Below are 20944 nucleotides of genomic sequence, written 5' to 3' on the forward strand. Positions count from 1 at the left end.
CAATCACCTAAATTATATTGTTGTGAAGTGCAATAACACAAAAAGGATTCATATTCCAAAAAGCCAATTCCCTGCAAATATCGCTACAGATTATGGGAGTCAACATTAAGGCCTAGTAGGTCTCCAATACTTCTGTCTGCCAGTTTACATCTACATCTGTGGCTTGCTAAAGTGCATTCACAGAGGTCTAGTATTGACATTTTCAACAGTAGCAGGAGAATCGCTTCAGTATCACTGGATCACCTCAAGCACTACTTCAATCTGTCATAAAATTAGTTAGTTATTGGAACTTCACACGTTCAAGCAAAGATGCAATACACTCCTACCCAAACACTATTCTTTTTGCATTTTAATACTTTTTCATTTTTCTTCTTAATGACTGATATATATATCTTTATTAATCTTAACCAAGTGCACAGTCAACTGAAAATGGAAAACCTTCCTTAATCATTTAATGCCCCAGAGATCAAGTCTTCAGTGTATGGGGTTCCATCTTGATAAATGTGTCTTATGCAGCCTCAGCCTGAAATCCCATCATGGCCGGGTATTATGGGTCCTTTCTCCAGATACTTATGACCCTACCCCAGTGCTTTCAATTTTTTTTTTTCTAATTGCATTTTGTAGTGAACATTTTTACCGAATAGAGTTGACGTAGTTACATCTACAAACTGCTGCAGGTTTTTCAACATTCCTGCATGCTCTGTAACAACAATTCACTTACTCCCAACATTTGTCTTTTTGCACACCAAATGGCAAATATCAAAGGGGAACTAAACATGAACAGACTGCAATAAACTATACTATCAAAACCTGAAATGGTGAGGGTATGTTATCAAAAGAGCCATGCATCAGAGAGAGAGCTTATGGAAGCAGTATGTAATAACATTTTTGGTATGCTGATGGCTTTGCTGTCAGGCATGCCCACCTTAGCCTCTCCAAGACTTTCCTTAATTCTTTGAGATATTCTTCCCAAGATTCTGTATGAATGAGGATGACATCCAAGAAACGATCAGAGTGCTCCAAACCTTTTAACAATTCATGCATCAATCGATGGAATGTTGCTGGACTGTGACATACCAAATGGCATGAATTTGAGTCTGTATAATCCATCTGGAGTTAAAAATGCTGTCAAGTCAATATCCTCTGATCTAATTGGAATCTGCCAATAACCTTTACAAAGGCAAATCTTTGAAAAGAACTTGCTTTGGCTAAGTTTTGTCATTATCTCCTCTGAGTCTGGCATAGGTTCAGGATAAAAAATGGCTACCTTGTTTAATTTTCTGAAATCAATGCAGATTCTGTTACTTCCACCAGATTTCTTCACCACTACAATGGCACTGGCATATGGAGATTCAGATGGCTGAATGACATCCATATCTAGCATGCTCTGTATCTTCTCATATTGCACCTCTTAATGCATTAGGGATTTGATATGGTCTGTTTTTGATGGGTTTCTCAGTAGTCAAATGAACTCCATGTTGAATGAGATCAGTTTTCCCCGCAGATCTGTCAAAACATCCCTAAATTCATGTAATAAGGTATTCTCTGATGCAAGCTGATCACTAGTTAATGCTGGACTTACATTGACATTAGCATAAGATTCTGTTGCTTTCATGGGTAATAGATGGACTAAATGTTCATTAACATCGGTATCCTCTGAATCTATAATAGCAAAGAAGCAAATTGAAATACTAAAGAATTTCCACTGGGATTAGGCTCTATTCACCGATTGTAGTTCTTGAGGAGATTTGCATGAAACATCCGCATTTTACCATTCACATCTATACGATAATCTGCTACTCCTTCTTACTAAGGACTTTGAAGCCCCCTTCCATTGCATTAACAGTTTGTTCTGATCAGTTTGGAGAAGAATTAGAACATAACCACCCACTTTAAAAGACCTAGTGTTTGTTTTTCTGTTGTAACATTTCTTGTATCTTGCACTGGATTTCTTGAGTTCCTTCTGTGCTAATTAACAGGTTCTTGACAGCCTTTCCTTCAGGTCTTTCACATACTGGGAAGTACTTTTCACATCTAGCATAGTTTTTTCCTTCATCCATAACTCTTTCAGCACAGTCATGGGTCCTCTGACCATTCTACCATTTAAAAGTTCAAAAGGTGAAAATCTAGTAGTACTTTCTTGTGGAACTTTTCTGTAAGCAAACAGCATTGCTGGAGTAGAACCTCTCCCAGTCCTTTGGTCTTTCAGAACTCATATTTCTCAACATTGTTTTTAAGGTACCATTAAATTTTTCAACCAAATCATTACATGCTGGATGGTAGGGTATTGTTACCAACTGCTTAACAGACAAGAGTCTGCTTACCTCCTTCATGATATTTGACGTAAATTGCTTACCCTTATCTGACAATACAGTAAACCCCACATATTCACATTCTCATGATTTATGGACTCACCTATTCGTGGATTTCTCTGTCAAACCTATCTATAAATTATTCATGAAAAATTTGGCAATTTGCAGATTTTTCTGTTGATAAATATTCAATAATTACTGTATTTCGATGTTATTTTCATGACTAAATACATTTTTTAGACAAAAATGGTATTGTTATGATACAATAAAGTTTTATGCATACTTACCTGGCAGGTAATATATATAAGCTTATCCTCTTGACGCACTGGCAGAATTTCAAAACTCGCGGCAACCGCTAGTACACTGGTAGTTCAGGTGATGGCCACCCCGCTCCCGTGGCGCTGGTACTTGGAACTATTCCCGTTTTCCTCAGATTTTCTCTGAACCCCTGTCTCCTGAGGGGAGGAGGGTGGGAATTTAATTATATATACCTGCCAGGTAGTATGCATAAAACTTTATTGTATCATAACAATACCATTTTTATGCATGACACTTACCTGGCAGGTATATATATAGCTGATTGACACATTTGGAGGTGGGTCATAGACAGCAACAACATCGTCATAATTCAAAAATTAACTAAATAAATTTTTAGAACTATGTATTATGTTCCTTACCTGCTAAGGTAGCTGACTTCGTAGGTCCTGCCTCTTAGCCTGCTAAACCTTAGTAGCTCTCAACTAGGACGTGACCTGTTTGTTGAGAAAGCTAACAATAAGGGCCTGACAACTGGACGTGACCAATTTGTTGACAGAGAACCCTAGCCCTCATTTACCACGGGCATTCATGCTAGGAAAGTTAGTCACCTGAACCACACACACATATAAAAAACACTAACCACAGACTGAGCTGGTCTTAACCTTCTCAGACAACCATAAAAACACTATAACCTAATTAATATAAAAACCTAGCATGTTATTAGGTTATGGGGTGGAAACTCCTTTGCCCAGTACTGTACCTGATGGATACATACGGGCCTAACGTTTGACAATTATCAAAAGTTGTCTTCACGTCTCTAAGGTAATGAGAGGCAAACACAGAGTTTGTCCTCCAATACGTTGAATCTATAATGTCATTGAGGGCTAAATTTTTCCTGAATGCTAAGGACGTAGCTACTGCTCTCACCTCATGAGCTTTAAACTTTAATTATACCGAAGCATTCCTCCTGACAAAGCAAATGAGCATCTTTAATGACTTCTCTTACAAAGAAAGCCATTGCGTTTTTAGACATAGGTCTAGTAGGATCTTTAACCGAGCACCACAGAGAACATGAAGTTCCCCTAATGCTTCTTGTTCTTTCTACGTAAAACCGTAAGGCTCTTACTGGCAAGAACCCTTTCTTGTTCTTGACCTACCAGATCAGCCAGTCCTTCAATCTCAAATGATCTTGGCCATGGATGCGAAGGATTCTCATTCTTTGCTAAGAACTCCTGTTGAAAAGAACAAACTGCTTTGTTGTGCTTCCATCCTATTTGCTTGTCAATAGCTTGCAGCTCGCTAATCCTTTTAGCTGTAGCTAAGGCTACTAAGAAGATAGTTTTCTTCGTTAGCTCTCGCAAAGGCGCACTGCCCATAGGTTTCGAACTTATCCGTCTCCAAGAATTTGAGAACGACATCCAAATTCCAAGAAGGGGTTCTGCACCGTCGATCCTTCTTTGTATCAAACGATCTGAGGAGATCTCTAAGATCTGCGTCATTGGACAGGTTTAAACCTCTGTGTCTAAACACTGCAGACAACATACACTTATAGCCTCTAATCGTCTGATTAGCCAAACCTAGTTCTTTCTTCAGGTATAGCAGGAAATCTGCAATCTGTGTCACAGAGGTACTGGATGAAGAAATCTTCCGATTCTTACACCATTTACGGAAGTTCTCCCACTTCGACTGTACACTTTGATAGTCGATGGCCTTCGTGCTCTTGCAACTGCCTTCGCTGCTTCTCTAGAAAACCCCCTCGCTCTGACAAGTCTTTCGATAGTCTGAAACGCAGTCAGACCCAGAGCGAGGGTGTTCTTGTGGAACCTGTCGAAGTGGGGTTGTTTGAGAAGATCTACTCTCGTGGGTAGACTTCTCGGAGATCTTACTGTCCATTCCAGTACCTCTGTGAACCACGTTTGGGCCGGCCAGTATGGGGCTATCAGGGTCAGCCTTGTTCCTCGACTTTCCCTGAATTTTTTCATTACCTTTCCTAAAATCTTGAACGGGGGAAAAGCGGTACGCATCTAGACCCGTCCAATCTAGTAGGAAGGCATCGACTGCGACTGCAAGAGGGTCCGGGATTGAGAACAATAGTTCGGTAACCTCTTCGTCGCTGCGGTAGCGAAAAGATCCACTACTGGAGTGCCCCAGAGCTTCCACAGTCTCTGGCATACTTGAAGATGCAACATCCACTCCGTGGAAAGCACTTGTCCGTCCCTGCTCAACAGATCCGCCCTGACGTTCTTCTCTCCCTGAATGACCTGGTGAGCAGGGTGACGTTTTCTCTCTGCGACCAAAGAAGAATCTCCTTCGCCAGGTTGCAAAGGGACAACGAGTGGGTCCTCCTTGTTCCGTATATATGCCAGAGCTGTGGTATTGTCCGCGTTGATCTGCACCACTTTGCCGCTGATCCACGGTCTGAACGCTTTCATAGCCAAGAAGATCGCCATCAGTTCCTTCCTGTTTATGTGCCATGCCTTTTCTTCTTCGCTCCAAAGGCTGACTCCTCCCGAGGGCCCAGCGTCGCTCCCCAGCCTGCGTCTGACGCGTCGGAAAATAATATCCGGTCTGGGTTCCTCTGCTGGAGTGACGTACCCTCTGACAACCTCTCCGGAACTAGCCACCACTTTAGTTCCTCCTTTATCTTCGAAGGAATTGGAAACCGGAAGGAATCTGGTTGCGATCTTCTTGGCCAGACTTCGTTCAGAAAGACTGTAAGGCCTCATGTGAAGTCTCCCTAGTGAAATGAACCGCTCTAACGAAGAGAGTGTCCCCAGCAGGCTCATCCACTCTCTCGCTGAGCATTGGTCTTTCATTAGGAATTCTTGCACTTTCCGTATACACATGGTCTGCCTTTCGGGTGACGGAAAAGCCCGAAAAGTCACTGAGGATATCAGAATCCCCAAATAAACTAGTTCCTGAGAGGGGATCAATCGTGACTTTTCCAGGTTCACCATCAGACCCAGTTGCTGAGTTAATTCCAATGTTACGTCCGTGTCCTCCAGACATTGCTGTTTTGATTGTGCTCTTATGAGCCAATCGTCGAGGTAGAGAGAGACTCTGACTCCTGCCAAATGAAGCCACTTCGCCACATTCGACATCATTCTTGTAAAAATTTGAGGCGCCGTGCACAGCCCGAAACACAGGGCTTTGAATTGATAAATCCTTCCCTTGGATCACGAATCTCCAAATATTTCCTGGACCTTGGGATGAATTGGAATATGGAAGTACGCATCCTGAAGGTCCAGTGTTACCATCCAGTTCTCATGGTCGTACCGCTGCCAGTACTGAAATCGTTCGTCTCCATCGTAAACTTGGTCTTTTCTACGAACAAGTTTAGCTGGCTTACGTCCAGTACCGGCCTCCAACTTCCTGATGATTTCAGGTACTAGAAACAGACCGGTTGTAAAACCCTGGGGATTCGTGATCCAGAACCGGTTCTATTGCCCCCTTTTCTATCATGGTGACGACCTGATGCCAAAGAGCCTCTCTCTTCTCTAAATCGAATGTAATGAGCCCCTAGGGCTCTCGGAGCTGTAGCGAGAGGTGGTTTCTTGAGAAAGGGAATCTTGTACCCTTCCTTCGCTACCTTTACGGACCAAGGATCCGCTCCTTTGCTTTGCCAGACTTCCCAGAAGTCTAAAAGTCTGGCCCCCACACAAGTCTGGAGACTTCTGACTCATTGTTTGGTTGAAGTTTTGGCCCCTCTTTTGGTTGGAACTCTTTTCCCTCTAAATGCTGGTCGAGCGAAAGTCCTACCCCGAAAGGGCTGCTGTGCTGTCTTCGTATCCTTCGTAGTCTTATTCATGACCTTAGAAGGTAAATACTTCCTTACCGATGACGTAAGAAGATCTTGAGTCGCCTTCTGAGTGAGGGAGAGAGATATGTCCTTAATGATCTCTTGCGGGAAGAGCTGTCCTGACAGAGGAGAGAACATCAACTCCGACTTTTGCGCGTTCGACACTCCTTTAGCAGCGAACGAGCATAAGAGATGTCTTTTCTTCAAGACGCCTGCTGTAAAAATTGAAGCCAATTCATTAGCTCCATCTCTCAAGGCTTTATCCATACAGGACATAATACTTCTCGACAACTCGGATACTGACGACTCTTCCATCTCCGAAGTTCGAGCCAGGGCCCCCAACGACCAGTCAAGAAAATTAAACACCTCAAAGTCCTAAAGATACCTTTGAGTAAATGGTCGAACTCCGACGAAGTCCACCACACTTTGGCTGAATGCAAAGCATGTCTACGGGAGCTATCCACTATGTTGGAAAAGTCTCCCTGGGAGGAGGCAGGCACTCCCAGGCCAAGACTTTCCCCCGTAGCATACCAAACACCAGACTTCGAAGCCAACTTGGCCGGAGGAAATACAAAAGAAGTCTTCCCCGACTCTTTCTTCTCCTTCAACCACTCATTTACGCGTTGAAGGGCTTTCTTGGCCGAAATGGACAAAGTCATTTTCAAAAACGACGATTTCTTGGCTGTCTTCGTCTTCGAAAATTGCGACAAAGGCGATGGCGGGCCTGAAGGTTGAAAATCTCCTTCAAACAAAGAAAGAAGGCACTCTGTTAGCCTCCTGTAGTCCGAAGAAGGAGCTTCCGTCTTGTCCTCTTCCGCACTCTCCGCAAATTCTTCCTCCTGCGAAGAAATATCTTGAAAACCAAGATCCTGCTGACTCTCCAATTCAGAGTCCTTATGCAGCTCCTGTTTAGAAAGCGAATGCGGCACTGACTCCCTATAAAACTCCTCTCTTCCTTGTCGAGACAATGTGTTTTGACTTGCTGCCTGACCGCTGCGTCCTGCGTCCTCCTGAACGTATGCGTCCACCATGCGTCCATCACTTCTCCTCTTGCGTCCTGCGTCCTGTACTTCATCCTTCTTAAGGGACGCACTGCGTCCTGGATCGCGTTGTACGTCCTGCGTCCTCTTGGAGGACTTAACCGGGAGAGACGAGTCCTTACGTCTAACCGAAGGTTGTTCGGGCTTCTCCCATGATTGAACAATCACTGCCAATCTCTGCTGCATGTCCCGCAGCACCTCCTTCGTTTCCGCCTCCTTACGAGACTCCTGATGATGAGGAGATCGAGGACGCACCGGGCTAACACGAAGAGGCGAGCGAACTTCCAACTGACGTGAAATCCTCTTCCTTTTGATAGGGATCATCTCTTCATCCTCCGATGAAAAAATCTCAGGGCTACTCCACCCTTCTTGGTCGAAAGCCCTTTCCTCCTGTGAAGAGGACGGAAAGTATGACCTCTTGAGAGGACGCGATACTTCCGCGAACCGCCTACTCCTTCCGAGGCTGAACTATCCGAAGAATAACGGCACTTCCCAGTATCGCCTTTTCTATGGCGTACTGCAGCAGCCTGGGACTTATCAACAGGACTGCCTGAAGGGACGACTGATCGCAAGTCAACCCCTCTCGCCTCCCTTCGACTGTCGACATGCCTTCTCCCTTGGGTCTGGGAGCTTGACAGAGGTCTCGGTCTAGGAGCACGAGAGAGACGATCAGGCGCCCCTCACAACACTGTCACCAAACACTTCCACTTTGTCTGTTAATCGTTTAATTTGGTCTCCCATGGACGCAAGGGCAGCGAACACTTTCACTATTTGTGGATCAGTAGTATCCTCAGATACAGCAACTGGAGCAGGAGAAACCTGGGGGAAGGTGCTACATCTACATGTGAATGAGCTGGAGAAGACACATGCAAAGATTCATCCAAAGGTTTACTCGAAGATCCCGATCTTTCACTCCTAGATACAGATCTTCTAACCCGATCTTTTTCTAATCTCTCCACATACTTCATAAGAGCCTTCCACTCTTTCTCATTCAGACACTGACATTCATTGCACCTATTGTCCCACGTACATACAAACTCCCGACACTTCTTACAAATAGTATGTGGATCTACGATGATTTCGGCAGTCTCACCTTACACCCTTCTTTCACACAAACTCTAAACATACTTCCTGAATCAGACATACTAAAGGACCCCCCCGGGTCCAAACAAAATGCGATTGCCACTCTAACTTCGTGAATACGATACCAATATCCAAAAGTCAGATAACGAGCAGGAAATTCTAACAGAGAACCAACAACGATGTTGCCGGTTCGGCTGGCAGAGAAAATCTGAGGAAAACGGGAATAGTTCCAAGTACCAGCGCCACGGGAGCGGGTGGCCATCACCTGAACTACCAGTGTACTAGCGGTTGCCGCGAGTTTTGAAATTCTGCCAGTGCGTCAAGAGGATAAGCTATATATATACCTGCCAGGTAAGTGTCATGCATAAAAATGATTTACTAATTTTCAAATATTAATATTGATTAATACTGTACGGATGTAGTTATCAGATCCAACTGGCATTTTGCAATAGTGGAAAATTAAGCAGCAACCAGTCATTGAAGCTGCCATTGTGTTAGTTACAAATGCAATGGCAATGCATGGCATCATATGATAACAATAGCAAAGACAACAACATTAGTCTAAAGGCTGGGAATAAGCCACCAACTGCCTTGTGTTGCTATGCAGACACATATTACAGGTATGTTGATGCCTACTGGGCCAATTGTATAATGTGGGCCATGCAATATTACATTATTATTAATAGAGCTTAGTTTTTCCAGACCTCTGAGTCTTAAGTAGACTCTTCTCGGGCTGGTTCTCAGGGAATAATTCTGAGAGAAAAAAAATTAGACTATTTAAGAAACATGTCTGATTTAAAAAATTTATGATGTTGTTAATTGTAAAATCTTTGCTTTCAGCAAGAATACTTTTCATTTTTGAATTCCATTAGTAAATTGATCTTTGTTGGGTCCAATTTGGGCATTCAACAAGTAAATGCTGCACTGTCATGGGTGTTTGACATCTGTTACTCTTTATTGGGTCAGCATGTGGTGTTGACATCAAGTGACCATGCGAGAATCTTGTGTGTCCTATGCGGAGCCTCGTTAGGATTACCTCTTTTGATCTTTCTTTTTCTGAAGATGTCCTCCATGCATACACTTCAGTTTTCATATTTTTAAGTTTATTTGTGGTTGGCACTAAGGCCCATTCTCTTTTCCAATCTTGGTATATCAGTGGTTTGACAGATGTTATCCAGTCTGATACAGGGGCATATTTCATAATAATACAGTTCTTGGGTGTTTACCTGAAAGTTTTATGTATCTGGTACATGTTGCATCCAGATTTGGTACTGTGGTGTGTCCTGTCCTTAACAATTTATGTCACTGCTTGCTCATAATTTTGGTATCCTGAGTGGACACCTAAAGTTTGCATTGAGGTCATTCTCTTCATGTCACTGGCCTTGTTATTTTCCATCCAACATTTAAAACAAATACAAGTCTCCTCCTCACTGAGTACAAAGCAGCTTGCAATATTCTTTACCTGGATTCAGATATTGAAGCTTCAGATCTGAGAAAGATATTTACCTGAATATAATGACAAGGCCTGATATTAATTAACAAGTTTCAATTACATACCATTCTTTTTATTTTTAAATTTCCAAATAAAACATTCTTCAAGCATTGAAAATGCTTACATTGCAAATAATTTTAACTATTTTAGTCTAAGTCTAGTTTCACAAATTTATTTTTGTCCTTGTTAGTCTTCCTCTAAATCATTACTGTTAAAGTTATCACTATTGTGAAAATTGAATACAAACTTTTTTTCTAGAGTTTCAGCATGTTCTGATTCCTCATCTGGTCTTTGGAAGCGGTTCCTGCCTTCCTCTTTGAAGTCCCTCCTTTCTCCTTCTTGGAAGCTGGCCCCGCCTCTTCCTTGGAAACCTCCAGTGCCCCTTCTTGGGAAGTCTCCTCTGCCTCTTCCTCTGAAGTCACCTCTTCCCCTTCCTTGGAAATCTCTTCTGCCCCTGCCAGAAAAATCTCCTCTGCCTCTCCCTCTGGAATCTCCTCTGCCTCTCCCTCTGGAATCTCCTCTGCCTCTCCCTCTGGAATCTCCTCTGCCTCTCCCTCTGAAATCTCCTCTACCTCTCCCTCTGAGGTCTCCTCTACCACCTCCAATTGGTCCTCTCAAAAGACTTCTTTCACAGGCCTTGGGGCCTCTGAATTTCTTTTTGTCGTCGCCCCCGAGGGCTACTTTCTTGTCTTGATGGCCATCCTCTTGAAAATCGTCATCGTCTGGTTGACTCTTCCTCTTGATGCCAAACTTTTTTCTAATATTAGCAGTCAAGCAGCTTTCAGCCATTTCTTCTTCATCAACATCAGCATCCATTCCTGTGATGTTTTCACCAGATGGGACTGAAGATGCTGGTCTGTTTAGGGAAAACATGAGTCTCTTAATTTCAAATATAAATATACAAGAAATTATTCCTGTTTACCAAAAACATACTTAATTTACTCCAAAACCTCTTCTGTATAAAACCATGGAGTAACTGACATAAGAAAATGATCAATGTTAACTCGGACCTTAAAAATAAACCACTGCTACATTAAAAGTTTTCCATGTTGAAAGCTTTTGTTATGACAGTCTATAACAAAATAAAACTGAAAACCTGAGGGGCCAAAACTTATGGATCTTTATGAAAAATGAAGAAATATTTTCCTACAAAAAAAAGGTACACTATGCTATCATGACTGGAAGCTTTTCTCTTTCATAAGCAAGAATAATGTGATTAAAAAAAAAGCCAACTTTCTGGAAGAAGATTAATTTTTACCTTCTCCCATTCACCTGATTATTTGCCTCATGACCACAGGCAGTTTCAAGAGATGAATGATGTAACTGAATAAACTAAATACAGAACAGTAGTATACAATTTTTAAAAATATGCATAATTTTTCTCTTAATATTCAAATACAAACTCATTATGTACTTGATAATACCTCAATCACATGATCAGCCATTTTCAGACACTCCAGAAGAGAAAGGTTCCACCAGGCTCCAAAGTAGCCCTAGCAGCAGTTGTATAGATTCTTCTATGTGAAAGGAGGGTAGGGATGGGGGTACTGCATCAGTACCCCCCATCCCTACCCTCCTTTCATGTAGAGAATCTATACAACTGCTGCTATCTGGGAAACAGCACCAAATCCAATGCCACCATCATATTTAGAGCTATTGGTGTATACTAGAATGGCAAACGTGTGCATCAAGCTTGTTCTAAAAAGGAAGCTCGCATTACTTCTGATATCTCCTGCCTGCTTGCACTCAAAAATTTACAATATTAATTTCTGTTTCAAGAGCAGGATCTTCATGAACCGCATTATCTTAGGGTCTCCATTGTACAATTTGTACAGACAGAAGGAAAAAAAGACATTATTACCAAGAGAAAAAAGGCCTGACTGCAATTTGGTAGGTCAGCAGCAGAGGTGCCAGAGGTGCAAGGCTTCCAGGGCTCTGATGTCTCAGCATCATCAAAGCAAGACCCTTTAAACCTCCCATTGACTGCAAAAGGTCAGGGATATGGGGGGGGGGGGGGGATAGTGGGAATACTTCCATAATATAAGTTATGGAAAAATAAAGTCACTTCATCGTTAGGTAAACACTATGAATAAGTACTCCATTACTTGACACCAACCTACATACTAAACAAGGGGCAATTCCTACTTATAGCAAAAAACTGAATCCGCTCTTGACAACAAGCAAACGACCTAACTATCCTTACTGATTTCTTCATAAGCAAAACAATCTACACCATAGATAGAAAAAATCTTATAATATCACAGAAAAATAATTCTTATAGTGAACTTACATTCCTTTAACACTACTAACCAAAAGACAATAATAGCACTATCAGCAGAAACTTGAGTGCATCAATTTGGCCAGCTTATCAGAATGACAGAAACAGGTTACAAGATAAAAATACTAACAGATGAATGACTGAAAAAGAATAGCCGTCAGCATCATCATAAACAGTTATGTCAATTTTTTATGAAAATATTCTCACGTCTCTTTTCCATCCTCTTGTTCTACTTGAACTCCTTTCACATCTAGGTTGTTGTCTTTATATTTTCCAATGATTTCCTGGGGTCTTGCTACAGGTCTCTGTCAAGCTGCTTTCAGGTCTACTTTTTTTTATTCCTTATTATCCCTTCTCATCCCATTTCCAAACTATCTCAATCTTTGAGATTTCAGCCATTTTTTTAAGATTCTCGATCCCACATCTCTCTGCCAATTCCTCATTAGCAATTTGACTTTTTTATTCTACTCTAGCCATCAATATTAATTCTATTGTACCATCTTTAAAAAATTTGGATAAGACAACCCTTGACATATATATCTCTAAACAATCTGGGGAACAGATGCAACAAAGGATGAGTTGTGTTGAGAGCTGAGAATTGCTTGATATTACTTTGCCATTTGTTCCTAACATATAAAACCTTCGTTATTTGCACAGGAGACTTACCCATTAGAGGGAGGAATCTGGCCACTCTCTGAACTAAAGGAAGGGCCAGCCGTTATAACCCAAGGGTAATGCTGCAGTGCAACGTTAAGACCAAGAGGTCTTAGACACTGCCTGGTGGATAAAATTGTCATCATTTTCAACTTGAAGCCTCTCTACTGCCACCTCCACCTCATTCTGTGGGAAGAGAGAGGTGGATTCCATCACTGGTCTGCCAGGGCTGACTTCAGTCCAACAAAACACAAGAGCTGACACAGAACAGGATCTCTCCTCTTTAAGACCAAGTTATACCACAAGTTTGTTACTTGGTGTGTAAGGTAGGTAAGAGCCCTACCTCCAGAGACCATCAGTCTCTTGAAAGAGGCATCCTCTTTGGGTGTTCACCCTTCCATTAAGGATGCGATCCTGGCCACCATAAGTGACCAGTGGTTCGAGCCAAGAGACTGTCTGGAGTGCTAACATGGCAATCAATTCCATAGTTGCAGAGAGAGAGACTCCCTCCACACGGAGGCAGTCAAGTGCTAACCTGGGAGACACAGACAAGGCAAGTCTGGATCTACTGGCTTGGTCAGTAAAGGAATCCTGAAGGAAGATATTTCCTCTGATAAGCCACAAGTGGAGGAAGTAACTTACCACACTGGCTAGACCAGAGGGAATTCTCTTGCCCAGAAACAAGAGAATTCACCTGGTTTAAAAGCCCAGCAGCAGCAAGTCTTGATCATGGCAGACTGAGCAAAATCTTGGGTTTTAGAATAACCCACAGTCTCTTCCTATAGATCAGTAAAATGACAAATCATTTTCATGATCTCAACAAAACGGCTCTGCAACTAGTGTGTCCAAGTCCTGGGGCATAGGACACTCGGGTCCCTCCAGTTCCAGGTCTTCCCAAGTTGCTCCCTCTGCAGGAGAGGACACACGCCAGAACCCTTTGACAATCTTGCCACCACTTGGGAAGATGATCTATTCTGCCCCAGGACCAAAACACCTCTGTGGTGGGACTGGGATGGAATCGAGAATGGTTCTGTCCTGAACCCTGGGCTTGTCTGGTTCCCAGCTCCTGGTAAACCCCAAAGGGAGAACAGATGAGAGATTGTGAGCACCCATGCCCAGCCTGGCAAAGATCAAAGCTTGCCAGGTGAATGAGGCAGTGGGCAGTCATCAACTTGTGGTAACGACATCTGCACAGGTCAGGAGCCGGTACAGGTACACTGGGGGTCCAGAGAACCCTGGGTAGCAGTTGCACTTGAGTGCAGCAGTACTCGTGGTGCTGCTAACGAGAGCCCTGTCAGCCCTCTCTACCATGAAGGCCTGACCGCTTGAGCTCAAGACGACTTCCTGCAAGGAGACATAGCTGACATTCCTCCACTTACCAGCTTTGGAAGCAAAAAGGGGAGGATGTGACAGCACTTTACAATAAGACCGAGACGATGACAACGACAGCTTATTTCTCATCTCCCTCGACTTCTTCTTCCTGAGTGTAGCTGAGGTCAGAACTGTGGAGAGCAAGAAGAGGAGCACATCCCCCAGAGATGCAAACAAATGCAACACCTGTGGGCACATCACCAAAGATATGTGGGGAGATACTGAGAGGTTGGAGGTGGTACAAGAGCCAGTGGATTTCATGACCGTCAAAGTCATCATGGTCATGGGAGAAGCAGTAACAGGATACCCCTTCGCCACCTTCAGGTGGTCGAGAAGAGATTTAACACTGGGCTCAACCAAGATGCCCAGGAGTAGTAACAGTGGGCAGGAGTCTGGCAGGTGGAAGAAAAGAGCCCAAGAGGATCTTCGGTGTCACTGGTAACAACATCTTCTCCCTTGCAAACCTCACCCACTGTTCAGGCAGTCAGACAATTGCTAGTGTTCGTGCCAACTTCACCTGATAACAGTTCAGTTGCATCAGTGAACCATCGACAACTAAGTGGACCTCTTGACCAGGTACATTCCAGGCAAAAAGAATGTAGTGGCTAACAAGCTAAGTCGTCGGGGACAGGTTCTAGGGTTGGAGTTATCTGTGCATCAGGAGATGGTGGACAGGCTTTTTCATCTTTGGAGGAGAACAATGATAGAACTCTTTGCAAAAAGGTTTAACAAGAAGCTAGAGGTCTACTGTTCAGTGGTTCCAGATCTTTTCACCACAGTAGAGGACACCTTTCAAAATCCTTGGGACAACCTGGACTGATCCATCATGTCCTGAACAGGGTAATGGTTTCTCGTAATCTCAAGATGACCATAGTAGTAGCTCCTTTGTGGCCCCAAGCAGAGTGGTTTCCAGATCTGTTATCTCTGCTCTCAGCGGCCCTGAAAGAAATACAGTCGACCCCGCGTTTTCGAGATTCGTGGAGTCACCTATTTGCGGATTTTTCTTTGGACCATATCCACCTATTATTCACAAGAAATGTGCCTATTTGTGGTAGTTTTCATTTTGAAACATTCACAAATGACTGTATTTTCATATTTTCATGAATACATGCATTTTTTGTGATAAAACTATTCTCATATACAGTTATAAGCATCTTAAGCAGTTTTTTCTTGTGTTTGAATTACCAAAATAGGCAGTTATAAGCATTTTTAGAGGGGGCTCTGAGTATTCACAGACTTCAGTTATGGATGGATTCGTCTGGGACACATCCCGTGAATACGGGGTTGAACTGTACCCTCTTAGCACAATCTCCTCTGTCAGCCTCATGTACAGAGATAACATCAGTCAGAAGGATCCCTATCTCTTCATGGCTGGAGACTCTAGGACCTCCAGGATGCTGAAAACTTTTTGTCACAGGCCAGGTCAAGAAAAAAAAAGTGTCCAAGAATACCATTTTGTTTTGGCTACCTGCAGTGATTAAGCATGCCTATTCCTCATCATCAACTTCTACTGCCAATACTGTGCATGCAAGAGCACACAACATTACTGAACTAAGTTCCGCCTTGGCATCCAAGAAGAACTTGTCTATTGATAGGGTTTTGAATGCTGGTTCTTAGCTTTGCCAAACCACTTTCACCTCCTTCTGCCTGAGGGACACTTACCTACAGGTCCTTGTATGGAGGAACGATCTGTGTTCCATTTGACAATGTCTTCGAGAGAGAGAGAGAGAGAGAGAGAGAGAGAGAGAGAGAGAGAGAGAGAGAGAGAGAGAGAGAGAGAGAGAGAAAGTTTCGTGGTTGGGGTCGCTGTTATGATCATGTAGTATGTAATTATGTTTTTGGTTTTCCAGGAGAGAGAGAGAGAGAGAGAGAGAGAGAGAGAGAGAGAGAGAGAGAGAGAGAGAGAGAGAGAGAGAGAGAGAGAGGGCATAATTGGTGGATGAATGGTTAGCGATTGAATTGCTTGTTGGTGAGTTCTGGGTTATCTGCTGGTGTGCCTAGTCAGTAAATGTAGTCAGTGGAGTCAGTATGAAGGCATTGATGGTCAGTTATATTGTGTGTTTTTGAATTGTTGATATTGTATGTTTAGAGTTGTTGTGCCTGTGTTGCTGAAATTGTTGTGCTTGTGTGTTGGAGGGTTGTTAAGCTTGTGAGTTCTGTTGTGTTGTAGATGAGTTGTTGGAGTTGTTGAGTGTTGTTGTTGGTGAGTTGTTGTGGTTCCTTGATGTTGTAGGTGGTTGTATTGTCTTGCCCTGAGTGTGTCGAGTATATGGTGAGTACATGTGTTTTGAGTTTTGTTTTTTAGCTTGTGATCCTGCCACACTTGGACATTTTTTCCATGGGTCTGGTGGCGGCTCATAAAAAAGTTGCGTAGCTCATCCAGTGCCCCTAGCGGGACAGTTTGCATCTTGTTCAAGATGATGGTGTGAAAGTGGGAATGATTGAGATGACTGGTCTCTCTTCTTTGGCCCTTTTTCCCTTTCTTCTCTACCTACAAGCAGTATGACAATGGATCCATCACATGCTGGAAATGGCCGGATACAGGTGAGTGAAGTAGCCTTACTGTTAAGAGTATTTTATGTTCTATACTACTAACATACCTTTCAGTAGCAAACCCTTCCCCTCTCTAGCAAGAAGAGAGAGGAATGATAACAAACCCCTACAGGTGGCAAACCTTAGTTTGTTATCTGAACAGGCATAGCTCTTTAACTTCCTCCTATGCAATGAATCTATGTATTGTATTTCAGCCCAGTAGTCTGATTATTAGATACTTATATATCTAACAATTCAGAGGCTTAGGTCTCCTTCCTTTGCTTTCTCTTATCCAGGAAGTGTGACTGGGTGTGCTGAACCTCCAGTCAGTTCAGGATTCTCTTACCTCCCACCAAGAGTGAGTCTATCCTAATGTTAAGACCCAGGTTTGTTCGGCATATGAACAAATGACCAATTTTAAATTTATGTGTATTTTTCATAACTACCAAACCTGTGGTCTTGACATTTACTGCCCACCTTTGGCCACTCTTTCAGTTAACCCTGGACTGGAAGAAAAACTAATACATCATGAGGTTGAAGTTGGGTTGCTGGCCTTTCTCTACCTCATCACAGTGACAGATGCCAGATGCCAGCAATTCCTTGCATTTATCATTCTTATTGCTTTTTACGAGTTTCCAGCTGGACCCAGAACCAGAAGATTTATCCAAATGTTAAGACCACAGGTTTATTAGCTATGAAATATACAAATTAATTTAAAATGTGTCATTTCCTCTCTAAGGCAGCAGGCTTAATTGATTGAAGAGTTTGACTCAAATTTATTCAACTGACAAAAATCACAATATTTAAAAGTAAATTGTATTTTTCCTAACTATACAAACCTGAGGTCCTTTACAATACGAATTACATGCGGCGTAACTGGGATTACAGCCGTTAAAATCTTTAACAAGGTGGTTAAGCAGTAACTACTGCCCAGTAGGTGGGGAGACCTGCCTGCCTGCCTGCCTGGACATAAACCCTCCAATTTACTTTCAGCCCATGTTTCAGATTGAGGGGTGGCGTGAGGTGGGCAATTAGTGTCAAGGGCCTCAGGTTTGTATAGTTAGGAAAAATACAATTTGCTTTCAAAAATTATGATTTGTTGCTACTTGATTTACAAAACCCTTGGTCATTTACAATAGGGAGACTCACTGGTTGGAGGGAGGAATCTGAGCGAGTCTCTAGAACTGAATGGAGTTCACTACACCTGGGCAACTCCTCCTGATTGAAAGAGCAAGGGGGAGTGACCTGCCTCTGAAACATTGATTGGAGTCTCAGAAATACAAGATCAAAAGTCAGACCTCTGGGTCTTTTCAAAAAGAGTGCGGAATGTAACTCACACAAAATGCAGTGAAGAATATAAAGATTCGGAGGCATTAAGGCAAAAAATGAGATGTTCCTGCCTTATTGCCTGCATCTCCTTCCTCCCCTTGCTAGAGGAAGGAACGGGATTGCTTCTGTGATTCTGATAAGAAAGTAGTAAGGAAACTTGAAGTGTAAGCTTACTGCATCAAACACCCGACCAGCCAGTGTAAGTTCGAGTCCTATTCTCAACCCGAAGGAAGAGAAGTAGAAGGACGAAGAGGAGAAAGGAGGAGAGATCAGCCACTCTTGCATCCTTCTTACCTCTAAAACTGCACACCATAGGCGAGAGATGCAACTTGTCCTCTTGAAGGAGCTGGGTAAGCAAACACAACTTGTTGAGTATCCACCACATGTCCAAGAAAAAGGTGTGCCAAAAACCTGTGGACTATTACCCAAAGGAAGAAAGTCATAATGTGGTCCTCATGGGATTACATCTATCTTCCAGTCCGACACATTCTTCAGAGTGCGATGAAACAACCGAGCCACCGGCACTGTGCGCTCTTGGGAAAGCGTACAGGTGACGTAGCTATCTGCAGAGACAAAGCTCACATTCTCGCAGGACTCGAAGGAAGCTGTGTCCTCAGACACTTCTCCGTTGGCGAGCCCATAGTGGAGAAAGAAAATTAACATCCAATGAAGGGTGTCAAGTCTCCGCAGGGCAAGAAACCCATCGATAGGACAAAGTAATGATTGATCTGGAAAAAAAAATACAAAGTCTAAGGTGTACAGGATCATGAAGGATTCAACCCATCAAAACAGATGCCGAATGATTCGACATCTGAGACGGAGTTGCGCCATAAAAACCCACCTTATGAAGGGTGTTGTTGAAGGTGATCCATGCAACACATCAATCCTCTTCGCCACTGCCGGAGAGAGACAGGATGTAGTCTTGAAAACAAGAGCTCTGTCCGATGACTCGTAAGAGCTCACATGACCTAAACAAGAGTCAAATGTTGTCCAGTGGCCTGAGGTTTCTGGGATGGCAGGACTGAGAAAAAGTTTCTCATCAGTAGTAGAATCTCAGCTGAGGAGAAACGATACTATACTTACATGAAAGACAAGAGCAAGTGTGTGCCCACATCTTTTACAGTTGAATCGGAAAGAAGTTAACTTTCACGATTCTGACAGAGAAAAGTCCTTTCAATGACACCAACCAAAGAGGACGGTTCTAATCCCTGAAATTTACAGAGGACTGGAAGGGAATTTCAGCTATTTCAATGCTGTTCCGCAAAAAAAGCCTATACATATTTGTAATAAAGGGTGGAAGTCTTTAGCCATTTAAAACACAGGAATGTACTGCCTGCACAAACCGCTTCTTGACACTGTCAGGGCAGAAGAATTCTTCCAACATTTACTCCAATTCAGGGTGAACAACTAGTAGTAGGTGAACACTTACGAATTAGAAAATGTATATAGAAGACAAAAACAACTGCTGTATTTGTCTAAGAAATCATTCTGAATCATCAGTGGCCTATGGGTCAATTGTGGCAAAGCAGAAACTTACAGACTTCTTATACCCTGAGGTAAACAGAGAGATGATAATGAGTCTAATGAGACATACTATCTCTGTTTGGTAATTCTAGCAGTGGCAAATGTGGAGCAAGAGACATGAACCATATACAAGAATTCCGAGCCAACCAGAGATCTAAGTCTGTTATGGCTGAGCTGAGGGATTCGAATTAGTATTTAGTAGTGAACCCTCAACAGAGGAGAAACAATATCAAGACGAATGATATCTCTGAAGGTAAGTACCCTGCCCCTTGCTAGACTTCGTAGGCTGAGTTGCCTGGTAGTACATTCCATGTTAGAATTCGGCTTACAGAGCTATCACATGCACTACAGATACACTTCACTTGAGCACCTGCTTGTTAACAAAGACAAGAGAGAGAGAAACCTTGTTCGGTGATACAACCAACCTTGTGGTGTTGTTGTCAAACAATACAGCTAGGCATCTCAAAATCAAAACCAGAAACTCTTGGGGAGGTGCAAAAGAATGTCCTGAGTTTCAGGTTAATTAAGAGAAGGTACTATTCGTCTTCATCACACACCAGAAGAATTAACTTACAGGTATGTGCCTATTACATGGATGATGCAACTGATAACAAACACAAGTAGCCAGGAGAATAGATGATGCAACTGATAACAAACACAAGTAGCAAGGAGAATATACAAGTACAGCTAGTTGTCGACTTACGACCTATGCGAGTTACGACTGATTGACTTTACGACCACCTACAACTAAAATGACTGGGAAGCGACTTGAGCAAAAAAGAATGGTGTCTAGCTGAACATACTACAGTGTTTTCCCCAGCTCCCGCCTCTCCACACACGCAGATCACTTTTCGAGCTGCTAATGACTATTATCATGCATCGGCAACAAGAATATAACTCCAGGAAACTTATGCTATCAAACACAACCGTAGATAAAATTGAGAGAGAATTATTTTAATCAAAACTTCAGGTCTTGAAAGAACACATTTTACTGTTGTTTTCACGCCAATAAAAGATAAGTAACGTAACTAACTGTAAAGCTCATACTACGAAGATACCAAGTGAAAATACCGAACAGAATCACGTAATATTTTTTCACAATAAACATGCCCACAAAGCAATCTGTTTACGAAAAAAATAATTTAGTTCACGAGACGTATCAAATTCATATTTTGACTTGAAAACACGTCGTATAATGACAAATCCCTTTGTCTAATATAAGTAAAGTATCTAGATGTTTTATGCTAACTAGAAGCAAGGCAATTCGCTCTG

At 42.6% G+C, this 20944-nt stretch overlaps 1 protein-coding gene across 1 annotated transcript in view; it reads right to left on the bottom strand.

Annotated features, from left to right (window-relative positions):
- Positions 1–10041: 10041 nt before the first annotated feature.
- The window catches only part of LOC135213198 (bromodomain and WD repeat-containing protein 3-like), a 50573-nt gene continuing 39670 nt past the window's right edge, over positions 10042–20944 (bottom strand). Inside the window, exon 4 of the mRNA XM_064247169.1 lies at positions 10042–10840. Within this exon, the coding sequence (XP_064103239.1) occupies positions 10171–10840 (670 nt within the window). The 3' untranslated portion in view covers positions 10042–10170. The remainder of the gene's footprint in view (positions 10841–20944) is intronic.

This window comes from Macrobrachium nipponense, chromosome 42 (genome assembly GCF_015104395.2).
Source record: "Macrobrachium nipponense isolate FS-2020 chromosome 42, ASM1510439v2, whole genome shotgun sequence".
Lineage (NCBI taxonomy): Eukaryota > Metazoa > Arthropoda > Malacostraca > Decapoda > Palaemonidae > Macrobrachium > Macrobrachium nipponense.